The sequence below is a fragment of the Lonchura striata genome, chromosome 31 (genome assembly GCF_046129695.1).
Source record: "Lonchura striata isolate bLonStr1 chromosome 31, bLonStr1.mat, whole genome shotgun sequence".
NCBI lineage: Eukaryota > Metazoa > Chordata > Aves > Passeriformes > Estrildidae > Lonchura > Lonchura striata.
Genome location: NC_134633.1, coordinates 5881017 through 5903741, shown reverse-complemented (window position 1 = coordinate 5903741; position 22725 = coordinate 5881017). Strand labels below are relative to the sequence as shown.

The following is a 22725-nucleotide window of genomic DNA, read 5'->3' as shown; positions in this document are numbered from 1 at the left end:
GACAGAGGGACAGACGGACAGAGGGACAGACGGACAGACGGACAGACGGACAGAGGGACAGAGAGGGGACAGAGGGACAGACGGACAGAGGGACAGACGGACAGGGGGACAGACGGACAGAGGGACAGACGGACAGGGGGACAGAGAGGGGACAGACGGACAGGGGGACAGAGGGACAGGGGGACAGACGGACAGAGGGACAGACGGACAGGGGGACAGAGAGGGGACAGAGGGACAGACGGAGAGAGGGACAGACGGACAGGGGACAGACGGACAGAGGGACAGACGGACAGGGGGACAGAGAGGGGACAGACCAGACGGACAGGGGCAGAGGGACAGGGGGACAGACGGACAGGGGGACAGAGAGGGGACAGAGGGACAGGGGGACAGAGAGACAGACGGACAGGGGGGCAGGGGGACAGAGAGGGGACAGGGACAGACGGACAGGGGGACAGAGGGACGGGGACAGAGAGGGGACAGAGGGACAGACGGACAGGGGGACAGAGGGACGGGGACAGAGAGGGGACAGGGACAGACGGACAGGGGGACAGAGGGACGGGGACAGAGAGGGGACAGAGGGACAGACGGACAAAGGGACAGACGGACAGGGGGACAGAGAGGGGACAGAGGGACAGACGGACAAAGGGACAGACGGACAGGGGGACAGAGGGGACAGAGGGACAGACGGACAAAGGGACAGACGGACAGGGGGACAGAGAGGGGACAGAGGGACAGGGACAGAGGGACAGACGGACAGAAAGGGGACAGAGGGACAGACGGACAGGGGGACAGACGGACAGGGGGACAGAGAGGGGACAGAGGGACAGACGGACAGAGAGGGGACAGGGACAGACGGACAGGGGAACAGACTGACAGGGGGACAGAGGGACAGACGGACAGGGGGACAGACGGACAGAGGGACAGACGGACAGAGGGACAGAGAGGGACAGAGGGGACAGGGGGACAGACGGACAGAGGGACAGACGGACAGAGGGACATTGAAGGGACACCGAGGGGACACTGCGGGGACACGCGGGGACAGAGGGACACAGGGACAGGAGGACACGGACACACGGACACAGCGAGGGGACAGGAGGTGACAAGGGGACACAGGGGTGGCACCGCCCGGGGGTGACAAAGGTGCCACCAGCAGGAGGTGACAGCGCTGGGGGTGGCCAAAGGTGACAAAGGGACACGAGGTGCCACCCCAGAGGTGCCATGGGTGCCACCAACACGGGGTGCCACCCCCAGGAGGTGACAGAGGTGACCTGGGACGAGGTGGCACCCCAGAGGTGCCATGGGTGCCACCAACACGGGGTGCCACCCCCAGGAGGTGACAGAGGTGACCTGGGACGAGGTGGCACCCCAGAGGTGCCATGGGTGCCACCAACACGGGGTGCCACCCCCAGGAGGTGACAGAGGTGACCTGGGACGAGGTGGCACCAGTTGGGGGTGGCCAAAGGTGACAAGGGGACACGAGGTGCCACCCCAGAGGCGCCATGGGTGCCACCACCCCGCGGTGCCACCCCCAGGAGGTGACAAAGGTGCCACCAACAGGAGGTGACAGCGCTGGGGGTGGCCAAAGGTGACAAGGGGACACGAGGTGCCACCCCAGAGGTGCCATGGGTGCCACCAACACGGGGTGCCACCCCCAGGAGGTGCCAAAAGTGACCTGGGACGAGGTGGCACCAGTTGGGGGTGGCCAAAGGTGACAGGGGGACACGAGGTGCCACCCCAGGAGATGACAGAGGTGCCACCACCCCGAGGTGCCACCCCAGAGGCGCCATGGGTGCCACCGTCCCCGTTGCCCTTTTAAGCCGCCCCGGTGGGCCCCACCCCGGCGCCATCGCCCCTTTAAGCTCCGCTCCCCCCCTGCCCGTACCGGAAGCGGAAGTGGCGGCGAACACGTGGGCGGGGCCGGCGCCGCCATGGTGGGTCCGGGGGCACCGGGGGGTCCCGGGAGGGTCCCGGAGGGTCCCGGGGGGCGATGCGGGGCTGGGGGGGGTCCCGGGAGGGCCTGGCCGGGGGTCCCGGGGGTCCCGGGGGTCCCGGGGGGTCCTGGTCTCGTTCCGGGGGTCCCGGGCTCGTTCCGGGGGTCCCGGGGCTCGTTCCGGGGGTCTCGGGGGGGTCCCGGGGCTCGTTCCGGGGGTCCCGGGGCTCGTTCCGGGGGTCCGGGGCTCGTTCCGGGGGTCTCGGGGGGGTCCCGGGGCTCGTTCCGGGGGTCCCGGGGCTCGTTCCGGGGGTCTCGGGGGGGTCCCGGGGCTCGTTCCGGGGGTCCCGGGCTCGTTCCGGGGGTCTCGGGGGGGTCCCGGGGCTCGTTCCGGGGTCCCGGGGCTCGTTCCGGGGGTCCGGGGCTCGTTCCGGGGGTCCCGGGGGGGTCCCGGGCTCGTTCCGGGGGTCCCGGGGGTCCCGGGCTCGTTCCGGGGGTCTCGGGGGGTCCGGGGCTCGTTCCGGGGGTCCCGGGGCTCCTTCCGGGGGGTCCCGGGGCTCGTTCCGGGGGTCCCGGGGCTCGTTCCGGGGGTCCCGGGCTCGTTCCGGGGATCCCGGGGCTCGTTCCGGGGGTCCCGGGGCTCGTTCCGGGGTTCCCGGGCTCGTTCCGGGGGTCCCGGGGCTCGTTCCGGGGGTCCCGGGGGGTTTTTGGGGGTGCTGCCCCCGGTCCCGGTGGCTTTTGGGGCGTTTGGGGTTTGGTGGGATTTTTTTTAGGGTTTTTTTTTTAGGGTTTTGTTTTGGTTTTCCTCGGATTTTTTTAATTTGGTTTTTTTAGGTTTTGTTTTCGTTTTGTTTTTTGGCTTTTTGGGATATTTGTAGGGTCCCGGTCCCGGGGTTTTTGGGGTTTTTGGTGGTTTTTTAGGGGTTTTCTGGGGGAGATTTTTTTTTCTTGGGTTCTTTTTTTTTTGGTTTTTTTTTTTTTTTTAGATTTTTATGGGGATTTTTTGGGAGGTTTTTTTGGGGTTTTTGGTTGTTGATTCTTTTTTGGTGGTTTTTCTTGTTTTTTTGGGGGGGATTTTTAGTGGGGTTTTTTGGGGGGGGGTTTTTGGAGATTTTTTTTTTGCTTGTTTTTTTTTTTTGAGATTTTTTTGGGGGATTTTTTTGGGAGGTTTTTTTTGGGGTTTTTGGTTGTTGATTCTTTTTTGGTGGTTTTTCTTGTTTTTTGGGGGGGATTTTTAGTGGGCTTTTTAGGGTTTTTTTTGGGTTTTTTTTTTGACATTTTTTTGGGGATTTTTGGGAGGTTTTTTGGGGGTTTTTGATTGTTGATTTTTTTTTGGTGGTTTTTCTTGGTTTTTTGGGGGGATTTTTAGTGGGTTTTTTTGGGATTTTTAAATTTTTTTTTTTTTTTTTTTTTTTTTTTTGTTTTGTTTTTTTTTAAATTAATTTCTTTGTGTTTTTTGGGATTTTGCTGTGGCTTTTTCCCAGGCGGCGGCGCTGGAGAAGGACGCGGAGCTGGACCGGAGAATCGCCGCCCTGCGCAGGAAGAACGAGGCGCTGGTGCGGCGCTACCAGGTCAGGGGGACCCCCAAAAACCCCCCAAAAATCCTCCCCTTGGAACCCCAAAAATCCTCCCCTTGGAACCCCCAAAAATCCCCCCGGGACCCCCCAGAAATCCTCCAGAGATCGCCCCAAAATTCCCCCCAAAATCTCCCCAAAATTCCCCCCGGGATCCCCAAAAACCCCCCGAGACACCCCAAAAATCCTCCCCTTGGAACCCCAAAAAATCCCCCTGGGACCCCCCAAAAATCCTCCAGAGATCGTCCCAAAATTCCCCCCAAGATCTCCCCAAAAATCCTCCCCAAGATCTCCCCAAAAATCTCCCCCAGGACCCCCAAAATCCCCACAAGATCTCCCCAAAAACCCCCCGGGACACCCCAAAAATCCCCACTGAGATCGCCCCAAAATTCCCCCCAAAATCTCCCCAAAAATCCTCCCGGGATCCCCAAAAATCCCCCCCGAGATCGCCCCAAAAATCCTCCCCTTGGAACCCCAAAAATCCCACCCAGGACCCCCCAAAAATCCTCCAGAGATCGCCCCAAAATTCCCCCCAAAATCTCCCCAAAATTCCCCCTGAGATCGCCCCAAAAATCCTCCCCAAGATCTCCCCAAAAATCCCCCCTGAGATCGCCCCAAAAATCCCCCCAAAATCTCCCCAAAAATCCCCCTGGGATCCCCAAAAATCCTCCCCAAGATCTCCCCAAAAATCCCCCCCAGGACCCCCAAAAATCCCCCCAAAATCTCCCCAAAAATCCCTCCGGGATCCCCAAAAATCCTCCCCGAGATCTCCCCAAAAATCCCCCCCGAGATCGCCCCAAAAATCCTCCCCTTGGAACCCCAAAAATCCTCCCCTTGGAACCCCAAAAAATCCCCCGGGACCCCCTGAAAATCCTCCAGAGATCATCTCAAAATTCCCCCCAAAATATCCCCAAAAATCCTCCCCAAGATCTCCCCAAAAATCTCCCCCAGGACCCCCAAAATCCCCCCAAGATCTCCCCAAAAATCCCCCTGGGATCCCCGAAAAAATCCCTCCCGAGATCGCCCCAAAAATCCCCCTGGGACCCCCAAAAATCCCCCCCGAGATCGCCCCAAAATTCCCCCCAAAATCTCCCCAAAAATCCCCCTGGGATCCCCAAAAATCCATCCGGGACCCCCAAAAACCCCCCAGGACACCCCAAAAATCCTCCCCGAGATCGCCCCAAAAATCCTCCCCGAGATCGCCCCAAAAATCCTCCCCTTGGAACCCCAAAAATCCTCCCCTTGGAACCCCAAAAAATCCCCCTGGGACCCCCCAAAAATCCTCCAGAGATCGCCCCAAAATTCCCCCCCAAAATCTCCCCAAAAATCCCTCTGGGACCCCCAAAAATCCTCCCCAAGATCTCCCAAAAATCCCCCCCAGGACCCCCAAAAATCCCCCCAAGATCTCCCCAAAAATCCCCCGGGACCCCCAAAAATCCCCCCTGAGATCGCCGCAAAATTCCCCCCAAAATCTCCCCAAAATCCCCCCGGGCTCCCCAAAAATCCCCCGGGACACCCCAAAAATCCTCCCTTGGAACCCCAAAAATTCTCCAGAGATCGCCCCAAAATTCCCCCCAAAATCTCCCCAAAAATCCCACCCAGGACCCCCAAAAATCCCACCCAGGACCCCCAAAAAATCCCCACTGAGATCGCCCCAAAATTCCCCCCAAAATCTCCTCAAAAATCCCCCCGGGATCCCCAAAAATCCTCCCCAAGATATCCCCAAAAATCCCCCCCAGGACCCTCAAAAATCCCCCCAAAATCTCCCAAAAATCCCCCCGGGATCCCCAAAAATTCTCCCTGAGATCTCCCCAAAAATCCCCCCGAGATCGCCCCAAAAACCCCCCGGGACACCCCAAAAATCCCCACTGAGATCGCCCCAAAATTCCCCCCAAAATCTCCCCAAAAATCCCCCCCGAGATCTCCCCAAAAATCCCCCCCGAGATCGCCCCAAAAATCCTCCCCTTGGAACCCCAAAAATCCCCCCGGGACCCCCGAAAATCCCCACTGAGATCGCCCCAAAATTCCCCCCAAAATCTCCCCAAAAATCCCCCTGGGACCCCCAAAATCCCCCGGGACACCCCAAAAATCCCCCGGGACCCCCAAAAATCCCCCTGGAACCCCCAAAATCCCCCCCGAGATCTCCCCAAAAATCCCCCCCGAGATCGCCCCAAAAATCCCCCTGGGACCCCCAAATTCCCCCCAAAATCTCCCCAAAAATCCCCTGGGATCCCCAAAAATCCCATCCGGGACCCCCAAAAACCCCCTGGGATCCCCAAAAATCCTCCCCGAGATCTCCCCAAAAATCCTCCCCTTGGAACCCCAAAAATCCCCCCGGGACCCCCGAAAATCCTCCAGAGATCGTCCCAAAATTCCCCCCAAAATCTCCCCAAAAATCCCCCTGGGACCCCCAAAAATCCCATCCGGGACCCCCAAAATTCCCCCCAAAATCTCCCCAAAAATCCCCCTGGGATCCCCAAAAATCCCATCCGGGACCCCCAAAAATCCCCCGGGACACCCCAAAAATCCTCCCCGAGATCTCCCCAAAAATCCCACCAGGAATCCCAAAAATCCCCACTGAGATCTCCCCAAAAATCCCCCAAAAATTCCTCAGGACCCCCCCAAAAATCCCCCTAAAAAATCCCCAAAATCCCAAATCTCCCCCCAAAAAAATGTCCAAAAATTCCTGAAAAAACCCCCAAAACTCCCAAAATTTCCCGAATCCCTGCCAAAAGAATGCCCCAAAATCCCAAAAAACCCAAAAATTGCCAAAATTTCCCAAATCCCTGCCAAAAAAATGCCCCAAAATCCCAAAAAAAGCCCAAAAATTCCCAAAATTTCCCAAATCCCTGCTAAAAAAGTGCCCCAAAATCCCAAAAAACCCCAAAAATTCCCAAAATTTCCCAAATCCAGGAGATGGAGGAGGATCAGCGCTGGGACCCCAAATTCCCCCAAAATCCCCCAAAAAACCCCAAAATTTCTGAAAAAACAGCCCAAAAATTCCCCAAAATTCCCAAAATTCCCGAATTTTCCCAAATCCAGGAGATCGAGGAGGATCGGCGCCGGGCCGAGCGCGAGGGGGGCTGTGACCCCAAATCCCCCTCCCAAAAACCCCAAAATCCCCCCTGAAAACCCCCCAAAATCGCCAAAAAACCCCAAAAAACCCCAAAACTCCCCAAAAATTCCCCAAAATTCCCAAAATTCCCGAATTTTCCCCAATCCAGGAGATCGAGGAGGATCGGCGCCGGGCCGAGCGCGAGGGGGGGCTGGGACCCCAAATCCCCCTCCCAAAAACCCCAAAATCCCCCCTGAAAACCCCCCAAAATCACCAAAAAACCCCAAAACTCCCCAAAAATTCCCCAAAATTCCCAAAATTCCCGAATTTTCCCAATCCCAGGAGATCGAGGAGGATCGGCGCCGGGCCGAGCGCGAGGGGGGGGCTGGGACCCCAAATCCCCCTCCCAAAAACCCCAAAATCCCCCCTGAAAACCCCCCAAAATCGCCAAAAAACCCCAAAACTCCCCAAAAACTCCCCCAAAATTCCCCAAAATTCCCAAAATTCCCCAAATTCCGGAATTTTCCCAAATCCAGGAGATCGAGGAGGATCGGCGCCGGGCCGAGCGCGAGGGGGGGGCTGTGACCGCCCGGCCCCCCCGGCGGGGGGGGACAGAGACCCCCAGGGACCCCCCGGGGTGAGATCGGGGGATTTTGGGGATTTTGGGGATTTTTGGGGTTATTTGAGTGGATTTTGGGATTATTTTGGGGTTATTTTGGGTTTATTTTGGGTTTATTTTGAGTGGATTTTGGGGTTATTTCTGGTGGATTTTGGGTTTATTTTGGGTGGATTTTGGGTTTATTTTGGGGTTTATTTTGGGTGGATTTTGGTTTATTTTGGGGTTTATTTTGAGTGGATTTTGGGGTTATTTCGGGGACTATTTTGGGTTTATTTTGGGTTTATTTGGGTGGATTTTGGGTTTATTTTGGGTTTATTTTGAGTGGATTTTGGGTTTATTTTGAGTGGATTTTGGGTTTATTTTGGGTGGATTTTGGGGTTATTTTGGGTGGATTTTGGGTGGATTTTGGGTGGATTTTGGGTTTATTTTGGGTGGATTTTGGGTTTATTTTGGGTTTATTTTGGGTGGATTTTGGGTTTATTTTGGGTGGATTTTGGGGTTATTTTGGGTGGATTTGGGGTTATTTTGGGTGGATTTTGGGGTTATTTTGGGTGTTTTTGGGCTCTCTGACCCCCCGAGGACCGGCCCAAGGAGAAGAAGCCCCCGGGCCCCCCCCGGATTTTGGGTTTATTTTGGGTGGATTTTGGGTTTATTTTGGGGTTATTTTGAGTGGATTTTGGGGTTATTTTGGGGTTTATTTTGAGTGGATTTTGTGTTTATTTTGGGGACTATTTTGAGTGGATTTTGGGTTTATTTTGGGTCGATTTTGGGTTTATTTTGGGGTTTATTTTGAGTGGATTTTGGGGTTTATTTTGAGTGGATTTTGGGGTTATTTCGGGGACTATTTTGAGTGGATTTTGGGTTATTTTGGGTGGATTTTGGGTTTATTTTGGGTGGTTTGGGCTCTCTGACCCCCCCAGGACCGGCCCAAGGAGAAGAAGCCCCCACGCCCCCCCCGGATTTTGGGTTTATTTTGGGTGGATTTTGGGTTTATTTTGGGGTTATTTTGAGTGGATTTTGGGTTTATTTTGGGGTTTATTTGGGGTTTATTTTGAGTGGATTTTTGGGTTATTTCGAGTGGATTTTGGGTTTATTTTGGGGTTATTTTGAGTGGATTTTTGGTTTATTTTGGGTGGATTTTGTGTTTATTTCGGGGACTATTTTGAGTGGATTTTGGGTTTATTTTGGGTGTTTTTGGGCTCTCTGACCCCCCGAGGACCGGCCCAAGGAGAAGAAGCCCCCGGGCCCCCCCGGATTTTGGGTTTATTTTGGGTGGATTTTGGGTTTATTTTGGGGTTATTTTGAGTGGATTTTGTGTTTATTTCGGGGACTATTTTGAGTGGATTTTGTGTTTATTTCGGGGACTATTTTGGGTGGATTTTGGGTTTATTTTGGGTGTTTTTGGGCTCTCTGACCCCCCCAGGACCGGCCCAAGGAGAAGAAGCCCCCGCGCCCCCCCCGGATTTTGGGTTTATTTTGGGTGGATTTTGGGTTTATTTTGGGGTTATTTTGGGTGGATTTTGTGTTTATTTCGGGGACTATTTTGAGTGGATTTTGTGTTTATTTCGGGACTATTTTGGGTGGATTTTGGGTTTATTTTGGGTGTTTTTGGGCTCTCTGACCCCCCAGGACCGGCCCAAGGAGAAGAAGCCCCCGCGCCCCCCCCGGATTTCGGGGCGCCCCCCGCGGGGGGGGGAGGGGCCGGGGGGGGCGACGGCGGCGACCGAAAATCCCAGGTGAGATTGGGAGGTTTTGGGAAAATTTGGGGATTTTGGGAGGATTTGGGGGGGATTTTGGGGGAATTTGGAGAAAATTTAGGGGCATTTGGGTGAATTTTAGGGATTTTTGGGGGGATTTGTGGTTTTTCTGGGGGGGATTTGGGGGGATTTTGGGGATTTTGTGGTGGAATTTGGGGTGAATTTTGGCTGATTTTGGGCTGACTTTGGGCTGACTTTTGGCTGAATTTTGCCTGAATTTGGGCTGAATTTTGGGCTGAATTTGAGCTGACTTTTGGCTGAATTCTGGCTGACTTTGGGCTGAATTTTGGGCTGAATTTTGGCTGAACTTTGACTGAATTTTGGGCTGAATTTTGACTGAATTTAGCCTGAATTTTGGGCTGAATTTGGCTGATTTTGGCTGAATTTTGACTGAATTTTGGGCTGAGTTTTGACTGAATTTTGGGCTGAGTTTTGACTGAATTTTGGGCTGAATTTTGACTGAATTTTGGGCTGAATTTTGGGCTGAATTTGGCTGATTTGGCTGAATTTTGGGCTGAATTTTGGCTGAACTTTGACTTGACTTTTGGCTGAATTTTGGGCTGGATTTTGACTGAATTTAGCCTGAATTTGGGCTGAATTTGGCTGATTTTGGCTGAATTTTGGGCTGAATTTTGGCTGAACTTTGACTGAATTTTGCCTGAATTTTGGGTGAATTTTGGCTGACTTTGGGCTGACTTTTGGCTGAATTCTGGCTGAATTTTGGGCTGAATTTTGGGCTGATTTTGGCTGAATTTGGGCTGAATTTTGGCTGAATTTAGCCTGAATTTGGGCTGAATTTTGGGCTGAATTTGGCCGATTTTGGGTGACTTTGGGCTGAATTTTGGCTGAATTTTGACTGAATTTGGGCTGAATTTTGGGCTGGATTTGGCCGATTTTGGGTGACTTTGGGCTGAATTTTGGGCTGAATTTGGCCGATTTTGGGTGACTTTTGGCTGAATTTTGGGCTGAATTTGGCCGATTTTGGGTGACTTTGGGCTGAATTTTGGGCTGAATTTGGCCGATTTTGGGTGACTTTGGGCGTGTTCCCGTCCCCAGCAGTGGGAGCAGCGGCGGCTGCAGAACATCGAGCAGATGAACGAGGAGATGCAGAAAATTGCCGAGTACGAGCGCGGCCGCAGGGTGAGGCACCAGCACGGACCAGTATAAACCAGTACAGACCAGTACGGACCAGTATGGACCAGTATAAACCAGTATAGATCAGTATAGATTAGTATAGACTGGTATGGACCAGTATAGACCAGTATAGACCAATATGGCCCAGTACGGACCAGTATAGATTAGTATAGACTAGTACGGACCAGTATGGACCAGTATAAACCAGTATGGACCAGTATGGACTAGTACGGACCAGTATAAACCAGTATAGATTAGTATAGATTAGTACAGACTAATATGGACTAATATAAACCAGTATAGATTAGTATAGACCAGTACGAACCAGTATGGACTGGTATAAACCAGTATGGACCAGTATAGATCAGTATGGACCAGTATAACCAGTATGGACCAGTACGGAGCAGTACAGACAAGCATAGATCGCTACACACCAGTTAGCCCAGTTCATCCCAGTCCCTCCCAGTCCATCCCAGTCCCCCCAAATCCTTTTCCAGTTCATCCCAGTCCCTCCCAGTGCCCCCCAGTTCCCTCCCAGTCTCCCCCAGTTCCCCCCAGTCCCTCCCAGTCCATCCCAGTTCCCTCCCAGTTTATCCCAGTCCCCCCCAGTTCCCTCCCAGTTTATCCCAGTCCCCCCAATCCCTTCCCAGTCCCTCCCAGTCCCCCCCAGTTCCCTCCCAGTTTATCCCAGTCCCCCCCCAGTTTATCCCAGTCCCCCCCGAATCCCTTCCCAGTCCCCCCAGTCCCTCCCAGTCCCCCCCAGTTCCCTCCCAGTCCCCCCCAGTCCCCCCCAGTTCCCTCCCAGTCCCCCCCAATCCCTCCCCAGTCCCTCCCAGTCCCCCCCAATCCCCCCCAGTCCCTCCCAGTTTGTCCAAATCCCTTCCCAGTCCCTCCCAGTCCCTCCCAGTCCCCCCAATCCCTCCCCAGTCCCCCCCAGTTCCCTCCCAGTCCCCCCAATCCCCCCCAGTCCCTCCCAGTTTGTCCAAATCCCTTCCCAGTCCCTCCCAGTCCCTCCCAGTCCCCCCAATCCCTCCCCAGTCCCCCCAGTTCCCTCCCAGTCCCTCCCAGTCCCCCCCAATCCTCCCCAGTCCCTCCCAGTTTGTCCAAATCCCTTCCCAGTCCCCCCCAGTTCCCTCCCAGTCCCTCCCAGTCCCCCCCAATCCCTCCCCAGTCCCCCCAGTTCCCTCCCAGTTTATCCCAGTCCCCCCCCAATCCCTCCCCAGTCCCTCCCAGTCCCCCCCAATCCCTCCCCAGTCCCCCCCAGTTCCCTCCCAGTCCCCCCCAATCCCCCCCAGTCCCTCCCAGTTTGTCCAAATCCCTTCCCAGTCCCCCCCAGTCCCTCCCAGTTTGTCCCAATCCCTTCCCAGTCCCTCCCAGTCCCCCCCAGTTCCCTCCCAGTTTATCCCAGTCCCCCCCAATCCCTTCCCAGTCCCCCCCAGTCCATTCCCAGTCCCTCCCAGTTTGTCCCAATCCCTTCCCAGTCCCCCCCAATCCCTCCCCAGTCCCCCCCAGTCCATTCCCAGTCCCTCCAAGTCCCCCCAGTTCCCTCCCAGTCCCCCCAGTCCCCCCGAATCCCTTCCCAATCCCTCCCCAGTCCCCCCCAGTCCCCCCAGTCCATTCCCAGTCCCCCCCAGTCCCCCCCAGTCCCTCCCAGTCCCTCCCAGTCCCTCCCAGTCCCCCCCAGTCCCTCCCAGTCCCTCCCAGTCCCTCCCAGTCCATCCCTGTCCCCTCCCAGTCCCTCCCAGTCCCCCCCAGTCCCTTCCCAGTTCCCCCCCAGTCCATCCCTGTCCCCTCCCAGTCCCTCCCAGTCCCCCCAGTCCCTTCCCAGTTCCCCCCAGTCCATCCCAGTCCATCCCAATCCCCCCCCAATCCCGTCCCAGTCCCTTCCCAGTCCCCCCCAATCCCTTCCCAGTCCCTCCAAGTCCATCCCAGTCCCCCCAGTCCCTCCCAGTTCTCCCCAGTCCCTCCCAGTTCTCTCCCAGTTCCCTCCCAGTCCCCTCCCAATCCCTTCCCAGTCCCCCCCAGTCCATTCCCAGTCCCTCCCAGTCCCTCCCAGTCTGTCCCAGTATGCCCAGTCAGGCCTTTGCTGGCAGGAGGGGCTCCCCGGAGCGGAACCCGGTGCGGAACTTTCTGGACGATCCGCGGCGCCGCGGCCCCGAGCCCGGGGGGAGCGCCGGCGGCACCAGCGCAACTGGGGGGGCGCCGACCTGGGCCGGGCCGCGGTGGGTACCCCAAAATATCCAAAATATACCCCAAAATATCCCCCCAAAAATACCCCCAAAAATACCCCAAAATATCCAAAATATCCCCCAAAAATCCCAGCTTTGGGGGGGCGCCGACCTGGGCCGGGCCGCGGTGGGTACCCCGAAATATCCAAAATACCCCAAAATTACCCCAAAATTACCCCAAAATATACCCCCAAAAAATGAAAAAAATACCCCCAAAAATACCCCCAAAAATATCCAAAATATCCCCCAAAAATCCCAGCTTTGGGGGGGCGCCGACCTGGGCCGGGCCGCGGTGGGTACCCCAAAATATCCAAAATATACCCCAAAATATCCCCCCAAAAATACCCCAAAAATACCCCAAAATATCCAAAATATCCCCCAAAAATCCCAGCTTTGGGGGGGCGCCGACCTGGGCCGGGCCGCGGTGGGTACCCCAAAATATCCAAAAAAACACCCCAAAATATCCCAAAAATACCCCAAAATATCCAAATATCCCCCAAAAATACCCCCAAAAATACCCCAAAACATCCAAAAAACACCCCAAAATATCCCAAAATTACCCCAAAATACCCCCAAAATATCCCAAAATTACCCCAAAATACCCCAAAATACCCCAAAATACCCCCAAAATATCCCAAAATTACCCCAAAATATCCCCCAAAAATGAAAAAAAATCCCCCAAAAAATACCCCCAAAAATATCCAAAATATTCCCCCAAAAATATCCAAAATATCCCCCAAAAATATCCAAAATATCCCCCAAAACATCCCCCCAAAAATGAAAAAAATCCCCCAAAAAATACCCCCAAAAATATCCAAAATATTCCCCCAAAAATATCCAAAATATCCCCGAAAACATCCCCCCAAAAAGTACCCCAAAATATCCCCCAAAAAATGAAAAAAATCCCCCAAAAAACCCACCCAAAAATATCCAAAATATCCCCCAAAAATCCCAGATTTGGGGGGGCGCCGACCTGGGCCGGGCCGCGGTGGGTACCCCAAAATATCCAAAATATACCCCAAAATATCCCCCCAAAAATACCCCTAAAAATACCCCAAAATATCCAAAATATCCCCCAAAAAATCCCTCCAAAAAGCCAAAATATCCCCCAAAATATCCTCCAAAATACCCCAAAAATACCCCCAAAAATTCAAAAAAATCCCCCAAAAAATCCAAAATATCCCCCAAAAATACCCCAAAATATCCCAAATATCCCCCAAAAATCCCAAATTTGGGGGGGCGCCGACCTGGGCCGGGCTGTGCTGGGTACCCCAAAAATCCCAAAATTTAAAAAAATCCTAAAAAATCTGCCTAAAAAATCTCCAAAAATTCCCAAAAACCCGAAAAGAATGTCCCAAAAATCCCCCAAAAAAACCCAATTTTTGAGGAGTTTTCTTGGCGGCTTTTTTTGGGATTTTCCCCATTTTTGGGTTTTTTTTTTTGGGATTTTCCCCATTTTTAGGGTTTTTTTTTGGGGGGGATTTTCCCCATTTTTGAGGAGTTTTCTTGGCAGCTTTTTTGGGATTTTCCCCATTTTTGGGGTTTTTTTTTGGGATTTTCCCCATTTTTGGGGTTTTTTTTTTTTTTGGGATTTTCCCCATTTTTGGGTTTTTTTTTTTTGGATTTTCTCCATTTTTGAGGAGTTTTCTTAGCGGCTTTTTTGGGATTTTCCCCATTTTTTGGGTATTTATTTTGTATTTTCCCCATTTTCAGCCCGATTCCTGCGGGGTTTTTTTGGGTATTTAATCTGTATTTTCCCCATTTTCAGCCCGATTCTTGTGGGGTTTTTTTTGGTATTTAATCTGTATTTTCCCCCATTTTCACCCCGATTCTTGCGGGGTTTTTTGGGTATTTATTTTGTATTTTCCCTGGTGGTTTTTTTTGGTAATTATTTTGTATTTTCCCCATTTTCAGCCCAATCCTCACTGGGGTTTTTTTGGTATTTATTTTGTATTTTCCCCATTTTCAGCCCGATTCCTGCGGGGTTTTTTTGGTAATTATTTTATATTTTCCCCATTTTCGGGCCGATTCCTGCGGGGTTTTTTTGGGTATTTTATTTTGTATTTTCCCCATTTTCGGCCCGATTCCTGCGGGGTTTTTTGCCGCTCCGCCCTGACCTCTGTCTCTGTCTCCCGCAGGCGCGGCGCGGCGCGGCCCGGCCGGGGGTCCCGGGGGTCCCGGGGGTCCCGGGGGTCCCGCTGGACCCCACGCTCTGGATGACGGGCCGGCAGCGCGCCGAGTACGAGCGCTGGAAGCGCGAGCGGGAGCGCATCGACCGCGAGCGGCTGCAGCGGCACCGCGACGCCCGCGGCGCCTGGAGGAGGGAGTGGGACGCCCAGAAACCCGACGGGATGTGGGTCTGGGGGAAAAAACGGGGTTTTAGGAAAAAAAAATGGGGTTTTTAGGGCAAAAAATGGGGTTTTTAGGGCACAAAATGGGGGTTTTAGGGGAAAAAAATGGGATTATTGGGGCACAAAAAATGGGGTTTTTATTGGAGGAGAAATGGGATTTTGGTAAACTGAAATGGGATTTTGGGATTTCAGAATTTGGATTTCAGAATTTGGGAATTTTGGGGTTTGGGAATTTTGGGGTTTGGGGATTTTGGGGTTTTGGAATTTTGGGGTTTGAGGCAGCGGGAGCGCATCGACCGCGAGCGGCTGCAGCGGCACCGCGACGCCCGCGGCGCCTGGAGGAGGGAGTGGGACGCCCAGAAACCCGACGGGATGTGGGTCTGGGGAAAAAACAAAATTTGGGGGAAAAAACGGGGATTTAGGGAAAAAAATGGGGTTTTTTTAGGGCAAAAAATGGGGTTTTTAGGGCACAAAATGGGGGTTTTAGGGGAAAAAAAATGGGATTATTGGGGTTTAGGCACAAAAAATGGGGTTTTTATTGGAGGAGAAATGGGATTTTTGGTAAAGTGAAATGGGATTTTGGGATTCAGAATTTGGAATTTTGGGGTTTGGGGATTTTGGGGTTTGGGGATTTTGGGGTTTGGAGGCAGCGGGAGCGCATCGACCGCGAGCGGCTGCAGCGGCACCGCGACGCCCGCGGCGCCTGGAGGAGGGAGTGGGAGCCCAGAAACCCGACGGGATGTGGGTCTGGGGAGAAAACAAAATTTGGGGGAAAAAACGGGGATTTAGGAAAAAAAATGGGGTTTTAGGGCAAAAAATGGGGGTTTTAGGGAAAAAAATGGGGTTTTTAGGGCACAAAATGGGGGTTTTAGGGCACAAAAAATGGGGTTTCTATTGGAGGAGAAATGGGATTTTTGGTAAACTAAAATGGGATTTTGGGCAATGAGAAGTGGGATTTTAGAATTTGGGAATTTTGGGGTTTGGGGATTTTGGGGTTTGGGGATTTTGGGGTTTGGGGCAGCGGCACCGCGACGCCCGCGGCGCCTGGAGGAGGGAGTGGGACGCCCAGAAACCCGACGGGATGTGGGTCCGGGGGAAAAAATGGGAATTTGGGGAAAAAATTAAAATTTTGGGGTGTTTGGGGAAAAAAACGGGATTTAGGGAAAAAAAATGGGGTTTTTAGGGCAAAAAATGAGGTTTTTAGGGCAAAAAATCAGATTATTAGGGCACAAAAAATGGGATTATTGGGGCACAAAAAATGGGGTTTTTATTGGAGGAGAAATGGGATTTTTGGTGAACTAAAATGGGATTTTGGGCAATGAGAAGTGGGATTTTAGAATTTGGGAATTTTGGGGTTTGGGAATTCAAAATTTGGAATTTTGGGGTTTGGGAATTTGGGGTTTGGGAATTTTGGGGTTTGGGGGCAGCGGGAGCGAATCGACCGCGGCGCCTGGAGGGAGGAGTGGGACGCCCAGAAACCCGACCGGATGTGGGTCTGGGGGAAAATGGGAATTTTGGGGGAAAAAACGGGGATTTAGGAAAAAAAATGGGGTTTTTAGAGCAAAAAATGGGGTTTTTAGGGAAAAAAATGGGGTTTTTAGGGAAAAAAATGGGGTTTTTAGGGCACAAAATGGGGGTTTTAGGGCAAAAAATGGGGTTTTTAGGCAAAAAAATGGGGTTTTTAGGGAAAAAAAATGGGGTTTTTAGGGCACAAAATGGGGGTTTTAGGGCACAAAAAATGGGGTTTCTATTGGAGGAGAAATGGGATTTTTGGTAAACTGAAATGGGATTTTGGGCAATGAGAAGTGGGATTTTAGAATTTGGGATTTTGGGGTTGGGAATTCAAAATTTGGGAATTTTGGGGTTTGGGAATTTGGGGTTTGGGGGCAGCGGGAGCGAATCGACCGCGGCGCCTGGAGGAGGGAGTGGGAGCCCAGAAACCCGACGGGATGTGGGTCTGGGGAAAAAACAAAATTTGGGGGAAAAAACGGGGATTTAGGAAAAAAAAATGGGGTTTTTAGGGCAAAAAATGGGGGTTTTAGGGCAAAAAATGGGGGTTTTAGGGGAAAAAAATGGGATTATTAGGGCACAAAAATGGGGGTTTTAGGGCACAAAAAATGGGGTTTCTATTGGAGGAGAAATGGGATTTTTGGTAAACTGAAATGGGATTTTGGGCAATGAGAAGTGGGATTTTAGAATTTGGGATTTTGGGGTTTGGGATTTCAGAATTTGGAATTTTGGGGTTTGGGGCAGCGGCACCGCGACGCCCGCGGCGCCTGGAGGAGGGAGTGGGACGCCCAGAAACCCGACGGGATGTGGGTCCGGGGAAAAAAAAACTAAATTTGGGGAAAAAAATGGGGTTTTAGGAAAAAAATGGGGTTTTTAGGGCAAAAAATGGGGTTTTTAGGGCAAAAAATCAGATTATTAGGGCACAAAAATGGGGGTTTTAGGGCACAAAAAATGGGGTTTCTATTGGAGGAGAAATGGGATTTTTGGTAAACTAAAATGGGATTTTGGGCAATGAGAAGTGGGATTTTAGAATTTGGGATTTTGGGGTTTGGGAATTCAAAGTTTGGGAATTTTGAGGTTTGGGAATTTTGGGGTTTGGGGGCAGCGGGAGCGAATCGACCGCGGCGCCTGGAGGAGGGAGTGGACGCCCAGAAACCCGACAGGATGTGGGTCCGGGGGAAAAACAGGAATTTGGGGAAAAAACGGGGATTTAGGGAAAAAAAAATGGGGTTTTTAGGGCAAAAAATGGGGTTTTTAGGGCAAAAAATGGGTTTTTAGGGCAAAAAATGGGGGTTTTAGGGGAAAAAAATGGGATTATTGGGGCACAAAAAATGGGGTTTTTATTGGAGGAGAAATGGGATTTTTGGTAAACTGAAATGGGAGTTTGGGATTTCGGGGTTTGGGATTTCAGAATTTGGGATTTCAGAATTTGGGAATTTTGGGGTTTGGGAATTTTGGGGTTTGGGGCAGCGGCACCGCGACGCCCGCGGCGCCTGGAGGAGGGAGTGGGACGCCCAGAAACCCGACGGGATGTGGGTCTGGGGGAGAAAACAAAATATGGGGAAAAAACGGGGTTTTAGGAAAAAAAAATGGGGTTTTTAAAGCAAAAAATGGGGTTTTTAGAGCAAAAATGGGGTTTTTAGGGCAAAAAATGGGGTTTCTATTGGAGGAGAAATGGGATTTTTGGTAAACTGAAATGGGATTTTGGCAGTGGGAATTTTAGAATTTGGGATTTCGGGGTTTGGGATTTCAGAATTTGGGAATTTTGGGGTTTGGGAATTTTGGGGTTTGGGGCAGCGGGAGCGCATCGACCGCGGCGCCTGGAGGAGGGAGTGGGACGCCCAGAAACCCGACGGCATGTGGGTCTGTGGGAAACAATGGGAATTTGGGGAAAAAATCAAAATTTTGGGGTGTTTGGGGAAAAAAAACGGGGATTTAGGAAAAAAATGGGGTTTTTAGGGCAAAAAAATGGGGGTTTTCGGCCAAAAAATGGGATTTTTTGAAGATAAAATGGGATTTTTGGAAAGAAAATGGGATATTTAGACCAAAGAACAGGGTTTTTAGGGCAAAAAATGGGATTTTAGACAAAACGGATATTTTGACAAAAAACGGGCTTCTGCAGAAAAAAATGGGGTTTTTGGGAGAAAAATTGGGATTTTTGGGAGAAAAACGGGGTTTTAGAGAGAAAAAAATGGGGGGTTTGGATGGAAACAGTTTGGGGTGAATTTGGGGTTTTTAGGTGAATTTTGGGATAAATTTTGGGTGAATTTGGGGTTTTCAGGTGAATTTTGGGATAAAATTTTGGGTGAATTTGGGGTTTTTCAGGTGAATTTTGGGATAAATTTTGGGATAAATTTGGGTTTTTCAGATGAATTTTGGAATGCATTTTGGGCTAAATTCTGGGATAAATTTTGGGGTGAATTTGGGTTCTTCAGGTGAATTTTGGAATGCATTTTGGGATAAATTTTGGGTGAATTTGGGTTTTTCAGATGAATTTTGGAATGCATTTGGGCTAAATTCTGGGATAAATTTTGGGGTGAATTTGGGCTTTTCAGGTGAATTTTATGATAAATTTTAGGATAAATTTTGGGGTGAATTTGGGTTTTTCAGGTGAATTTTGGAATGCATTTTGGGATAAATTTTGGGTGAATTTGGGTTTTTCAGATGAATTTTGGAATGCATTTTGGGCTAAATTCTGGGATAAATTTTGGGGTGAATTTGGCTTTTCAGGTGAATTTTATGATAAATTTTAGGATAAATTTTTGGGGTGAATTTGGGTTTTCAGGTGAATTTTGGAATGAATTTTGGGCTAAATTTTGGGGTGAATTTTGGGGTGAATTTTGGGGTAAATTGGGGTGAATTTGGGTTCTTCAGATGAATTTTGGAATGAATTTTGGGCTAAATTCTGGGGTGAATTTTGGGGCGAATTTGGGTTCTTCAGGTGAATTTTGGGATAAATTTTGGGATAAATTCTGGGATAAATTTTGGGTTTTTCAGGTGAATTTTGGAATGAATTTTGGGCTAAATTCTGGGGTGAATTTTGGGGTGAATTTGGGCTTTTCAGGTGCATTTTGGGGTGAATTTGGGTGAATTTGGGGTCCCAGCTGTGCCCTTCCCCCCCAGGTTCTCGGGGGTCCCGGAGGGGGGAGGGGCCCCCCCAGGCCCCCCCCGCCCCTCCCCCACCCCCCGCGCCGGGGCCGAGGGGGGGGGAGGGGCCGCCCCTACAGGTGAGGGGATTTGGGAAAATTCGGGCAAATTTGGGCAGTTTGGGAGGATTTGGGGGGGTTTCGGGAATTTGGGGATTTGGGGGGATTTTGGGGGGATTTTTGTGGATTTTGGGGCGATCTCTTTTTTGGGGGGATTTTTGTGGATTTTGGGGGGATTTTTTTGGATTTGGGGGATTTTTGTGGATTTGGGGGGGAATTCTGTTTTTTGGGGGGATTTTGGGGGATTTTTTGGTTTTTTGAGGTGATTTTGGGGGAATTTTGTGGATTTCGGGGGGGAGTTTTGTGGATTTTGGGGGGATTTTGAGGGAACTTTGTGGATTTTGGGGGGATTTTTGTAGATTTTGGGATTTTTGTGGATTTTGGGGGATTTTTGGTTTTTTGAGGTGATTTTTGGGGGATTTTGTTATTTTGGGGGGATTTTGTTTTTTAGGGGATTTTGTGGATTTTAGGGGGGAATTTGTGGATTTTGAGGGATTTTGAGGGAACTTTGTGGATTTTGGGGGGATTTTTGTGGATTTTGGGGGAATTTTTGGTTTTTGAGGTGATTTTGTTTTTTGGGGGGATTTTTGTGGATTTTGCGGGGAATTCTGTATTTTGGGGGATTTTGAGGGAATTTTGGGGGGGATTTTTGTAGATTTTGGGGGGGAATTCTGTTTTTTGGGGGATTTTTGTGGATTTTGGGGGGATTTTTGGCTTTTTGAGGTGATTTTTGGGGGGATTTTGTTTTTTGGCGGGATTTTTCTGGATTTTGGGGGGGAATTTTGTGGATTTTGGGGGATTGTTGTTTTTTTGGGGGGGGATTTTTCTAGAATTTTGGGGAGGAGTTCTGTTTTTTGGGGGATTTTTGTGGATTTTGGGGTAATTTTTGGTTTTTTGAGGTGATTTTGGTTTTTGGGGGGATTTTTGTGGATTTTGCGGGGGAATTCTGTATTTTGGGGGATTTAGAGGGAATTTTGTGGATTTTGGGGGATTTTTGTGGATTTGGGGGGGGAATTCTGTTTTTTGGGGGGATTTTTGTGGATTTTGGGGGATTTTTGGTTTTTTGAGGTGATTTTGGGGGGATTTTGTTATTTTGGGGGGATTTTTGGTTTTTTAGGGGGATTTTTGTGGATTTTGGGGGGAATTTGTGATTTTGGGGAATTCTGTATTTTGGGGGGATTTTGAGGGAATTTTGTGGATTTGGGGGATTTTTGAGGAATTTGGGGGGACTTTTGTGGATTTGGGGGATTTTGGGAAATTTGGGGGATTTTGGGAGGGAATTTTGTTGGTTTTGGGGGATTTTGTGGGATTTTTGGGGGACTTGGGCGATTTTTGTGGATTTGGGGGATTTCGGGAGGATCTTGGGGGATTTGGGGGAAATTTGGGGGGATTTTCATGGATTTTGGGGGCCTTTTGGGAATTTTGTGGATTTTGGGAAAATTTTGTGGGAGTTTCACTTTTCTTGGGGGGATTTGGGAGGATTTCCTGGATTTTGGGGGGATTTTGTGGATTTTGGGGGAATTTTAGATGGGTTTGGGTTTTTTTTTTGTTTTTGGGGATTTTTATGGATTTTTGGGGGCATTCGGGAAGGAATTTGTTTTTTTTGGGGGATTTTTGTGACTTTTAGGATTTTTGGATGCTTTTAGGCGGGAATTTGTTTTTTTGGAGGAGATTTTTGGGAATTTTGGGGGGTCCTGCGGTGTTTGGGGGCGGGGAATCCCCTCCCTCCTTTTCTCCCAGAATTTTGGGCTGAATTCCCATTTTTCCACGTTTCGGGGTGATTTTTTTTTTGGGATTTCCCCAATTTTTCCCCAAATTTTGCCTGAATTCCCAAATTTTTCCCTGAATTCCCAAATTTTTCCCTGAATTCCGTTCCAGTTTCCACGACGCTCGCTGGGAGCCGCAGCCGGAGCCGCCCCCGGACCCTGAGACCCCCCAGGTGACCCCAAAAATTTGGGGATCCCCCTCCCGGAATTTTGGGATTTGGAATTTTGGGATTTGAGATTTGGAATTTTGGGATTTGGGATTTTGGAACACCCCAACATTTTGGGATTTTTGGGGCCCTCCGGAATTGTGGGATTTGGAATTTTGGGATTTGGGATTTTGGGATTTGAGATTTGGAATTTTGGGATTTGGAATTTTGGGATTTGGAATTTTGGGACCCTCCGGAATTGTGGGATTTGGAATTTTGGGATTTGGGATTTTGGGATTTGAGATTTGGAATTTTGGGATTTGGAATTTTGGGATTTGGAATTTTGGGATTTGGGATTTTGGGATTTTTGGGACCCTCCGGAATTGTGGGATTGGAATTTTGGGATTTGGGATTTGGGATTTTGGGGACTCTCAAAATTTTGGGATCTGGGATTTTGGGATTTGAGATTTGGGATTTCGAATGTTGGGATTTTGGGTGTTTGGAATCTTGGGATTTTGAGATTTGGGATTTTGGGACTCCCAGAACCCCGGATTTTGGGATTTCCCTGATTTTGGCATTTTGGGATTTTGGTATTCCCCTGAATTTTCCCTGATTTTGGGATTTGGTATTTTCCCTGATTTTGGGATTCCCCTGATTTTGGGATTTCTGGGATTTCTGGGAATTTGGGATTTTGGGATTCCCCTGATTTTGGGATTTTGGAATTCCCCTGATTTGGGATTTTGGGATTTCCCTGATCCAGGATTTGGGATTCCCCTGATTTTGGGATTTTGGGATTTGGGATTATTTCCCTGATTTTGGGATTTGGATTTGGGATTTGGGATTTGGGATTTTGGGATTTGGGATTTTGGGATTTGGGATTTTGGGATTTGGGATTTTGGGATTTGGGATTTTGGGATTATTTCCCTGATTTGGGATTTGGGATTTTGGGATTTGGGATTTTGGGATTTTGGGATTTGGGATTATTTCCCTGATTTTGGGATTTGGGATTTGGGATTTGGGATTATTTCCCTGATTTTGGGATTTGGGATTTGGGATTTTGGGATTTTGGGATTTGGGATTTGGGATTTTGGGATTATTTCCCTGATTTTGGGATTTGGGATTTTGGGATTTTGGGATTATTTCCCTGATTTGGGATTTGGGATTTGGGATTTTGGGATTTGGGATTTGGGATTATTTCCCTGATTTGGGGATTTGGGATTTTGGGATTTGGGATTATTTCCCTGATTTTGGGATTTGGGATTTTGGGATTTGGGATTATTTCCCTGATTTTGGGATTTGGGATTTGGGATTATTTCCCTGATTTGGGATTTGGGGTCGCAGCTCCCGGGGAAGGTTCCGGAAGCTCCCGGCTCCGCGGGGGACTCGGACCAGTGGGAGGATCTGAGCGACGACGAGGACGGCGAGGAGGGGCCCGGCCCGGCCCAGTTCA

At 50.4% G+C, this 22725-nt stretch overlaps 1 protein-coding gene across 1 annotated transcript; it reads left to right on the top strand.

Moving 5' to 3' along the window:
• Positions 1-1905: 1905 nt before the first annotated feature.
• On the top strand, positions 1906-21251 carry CCDC9 (coiled-coil domain containing 9). The gene is made up of 6 exons (XM_077789127.1): positions 1906-1932; positions 3392-3501; positions 6547-6589; positions 12126-12291; positions 14474-15022; positions 21242-21251. Exons 1-5 carry the CDS (start codon positions 1929-1931, stop codon positions 14700-14702), a joined length of 552 nt encoding a protein of 183 aa, XP_077645253.1. The 5' UTR covers positions 1906-1928; the 3' UTR covers positions 14703-15022; positions 21242-21251.
• Positions 21252-22725: the final 1474 nt, after the last annotated feature.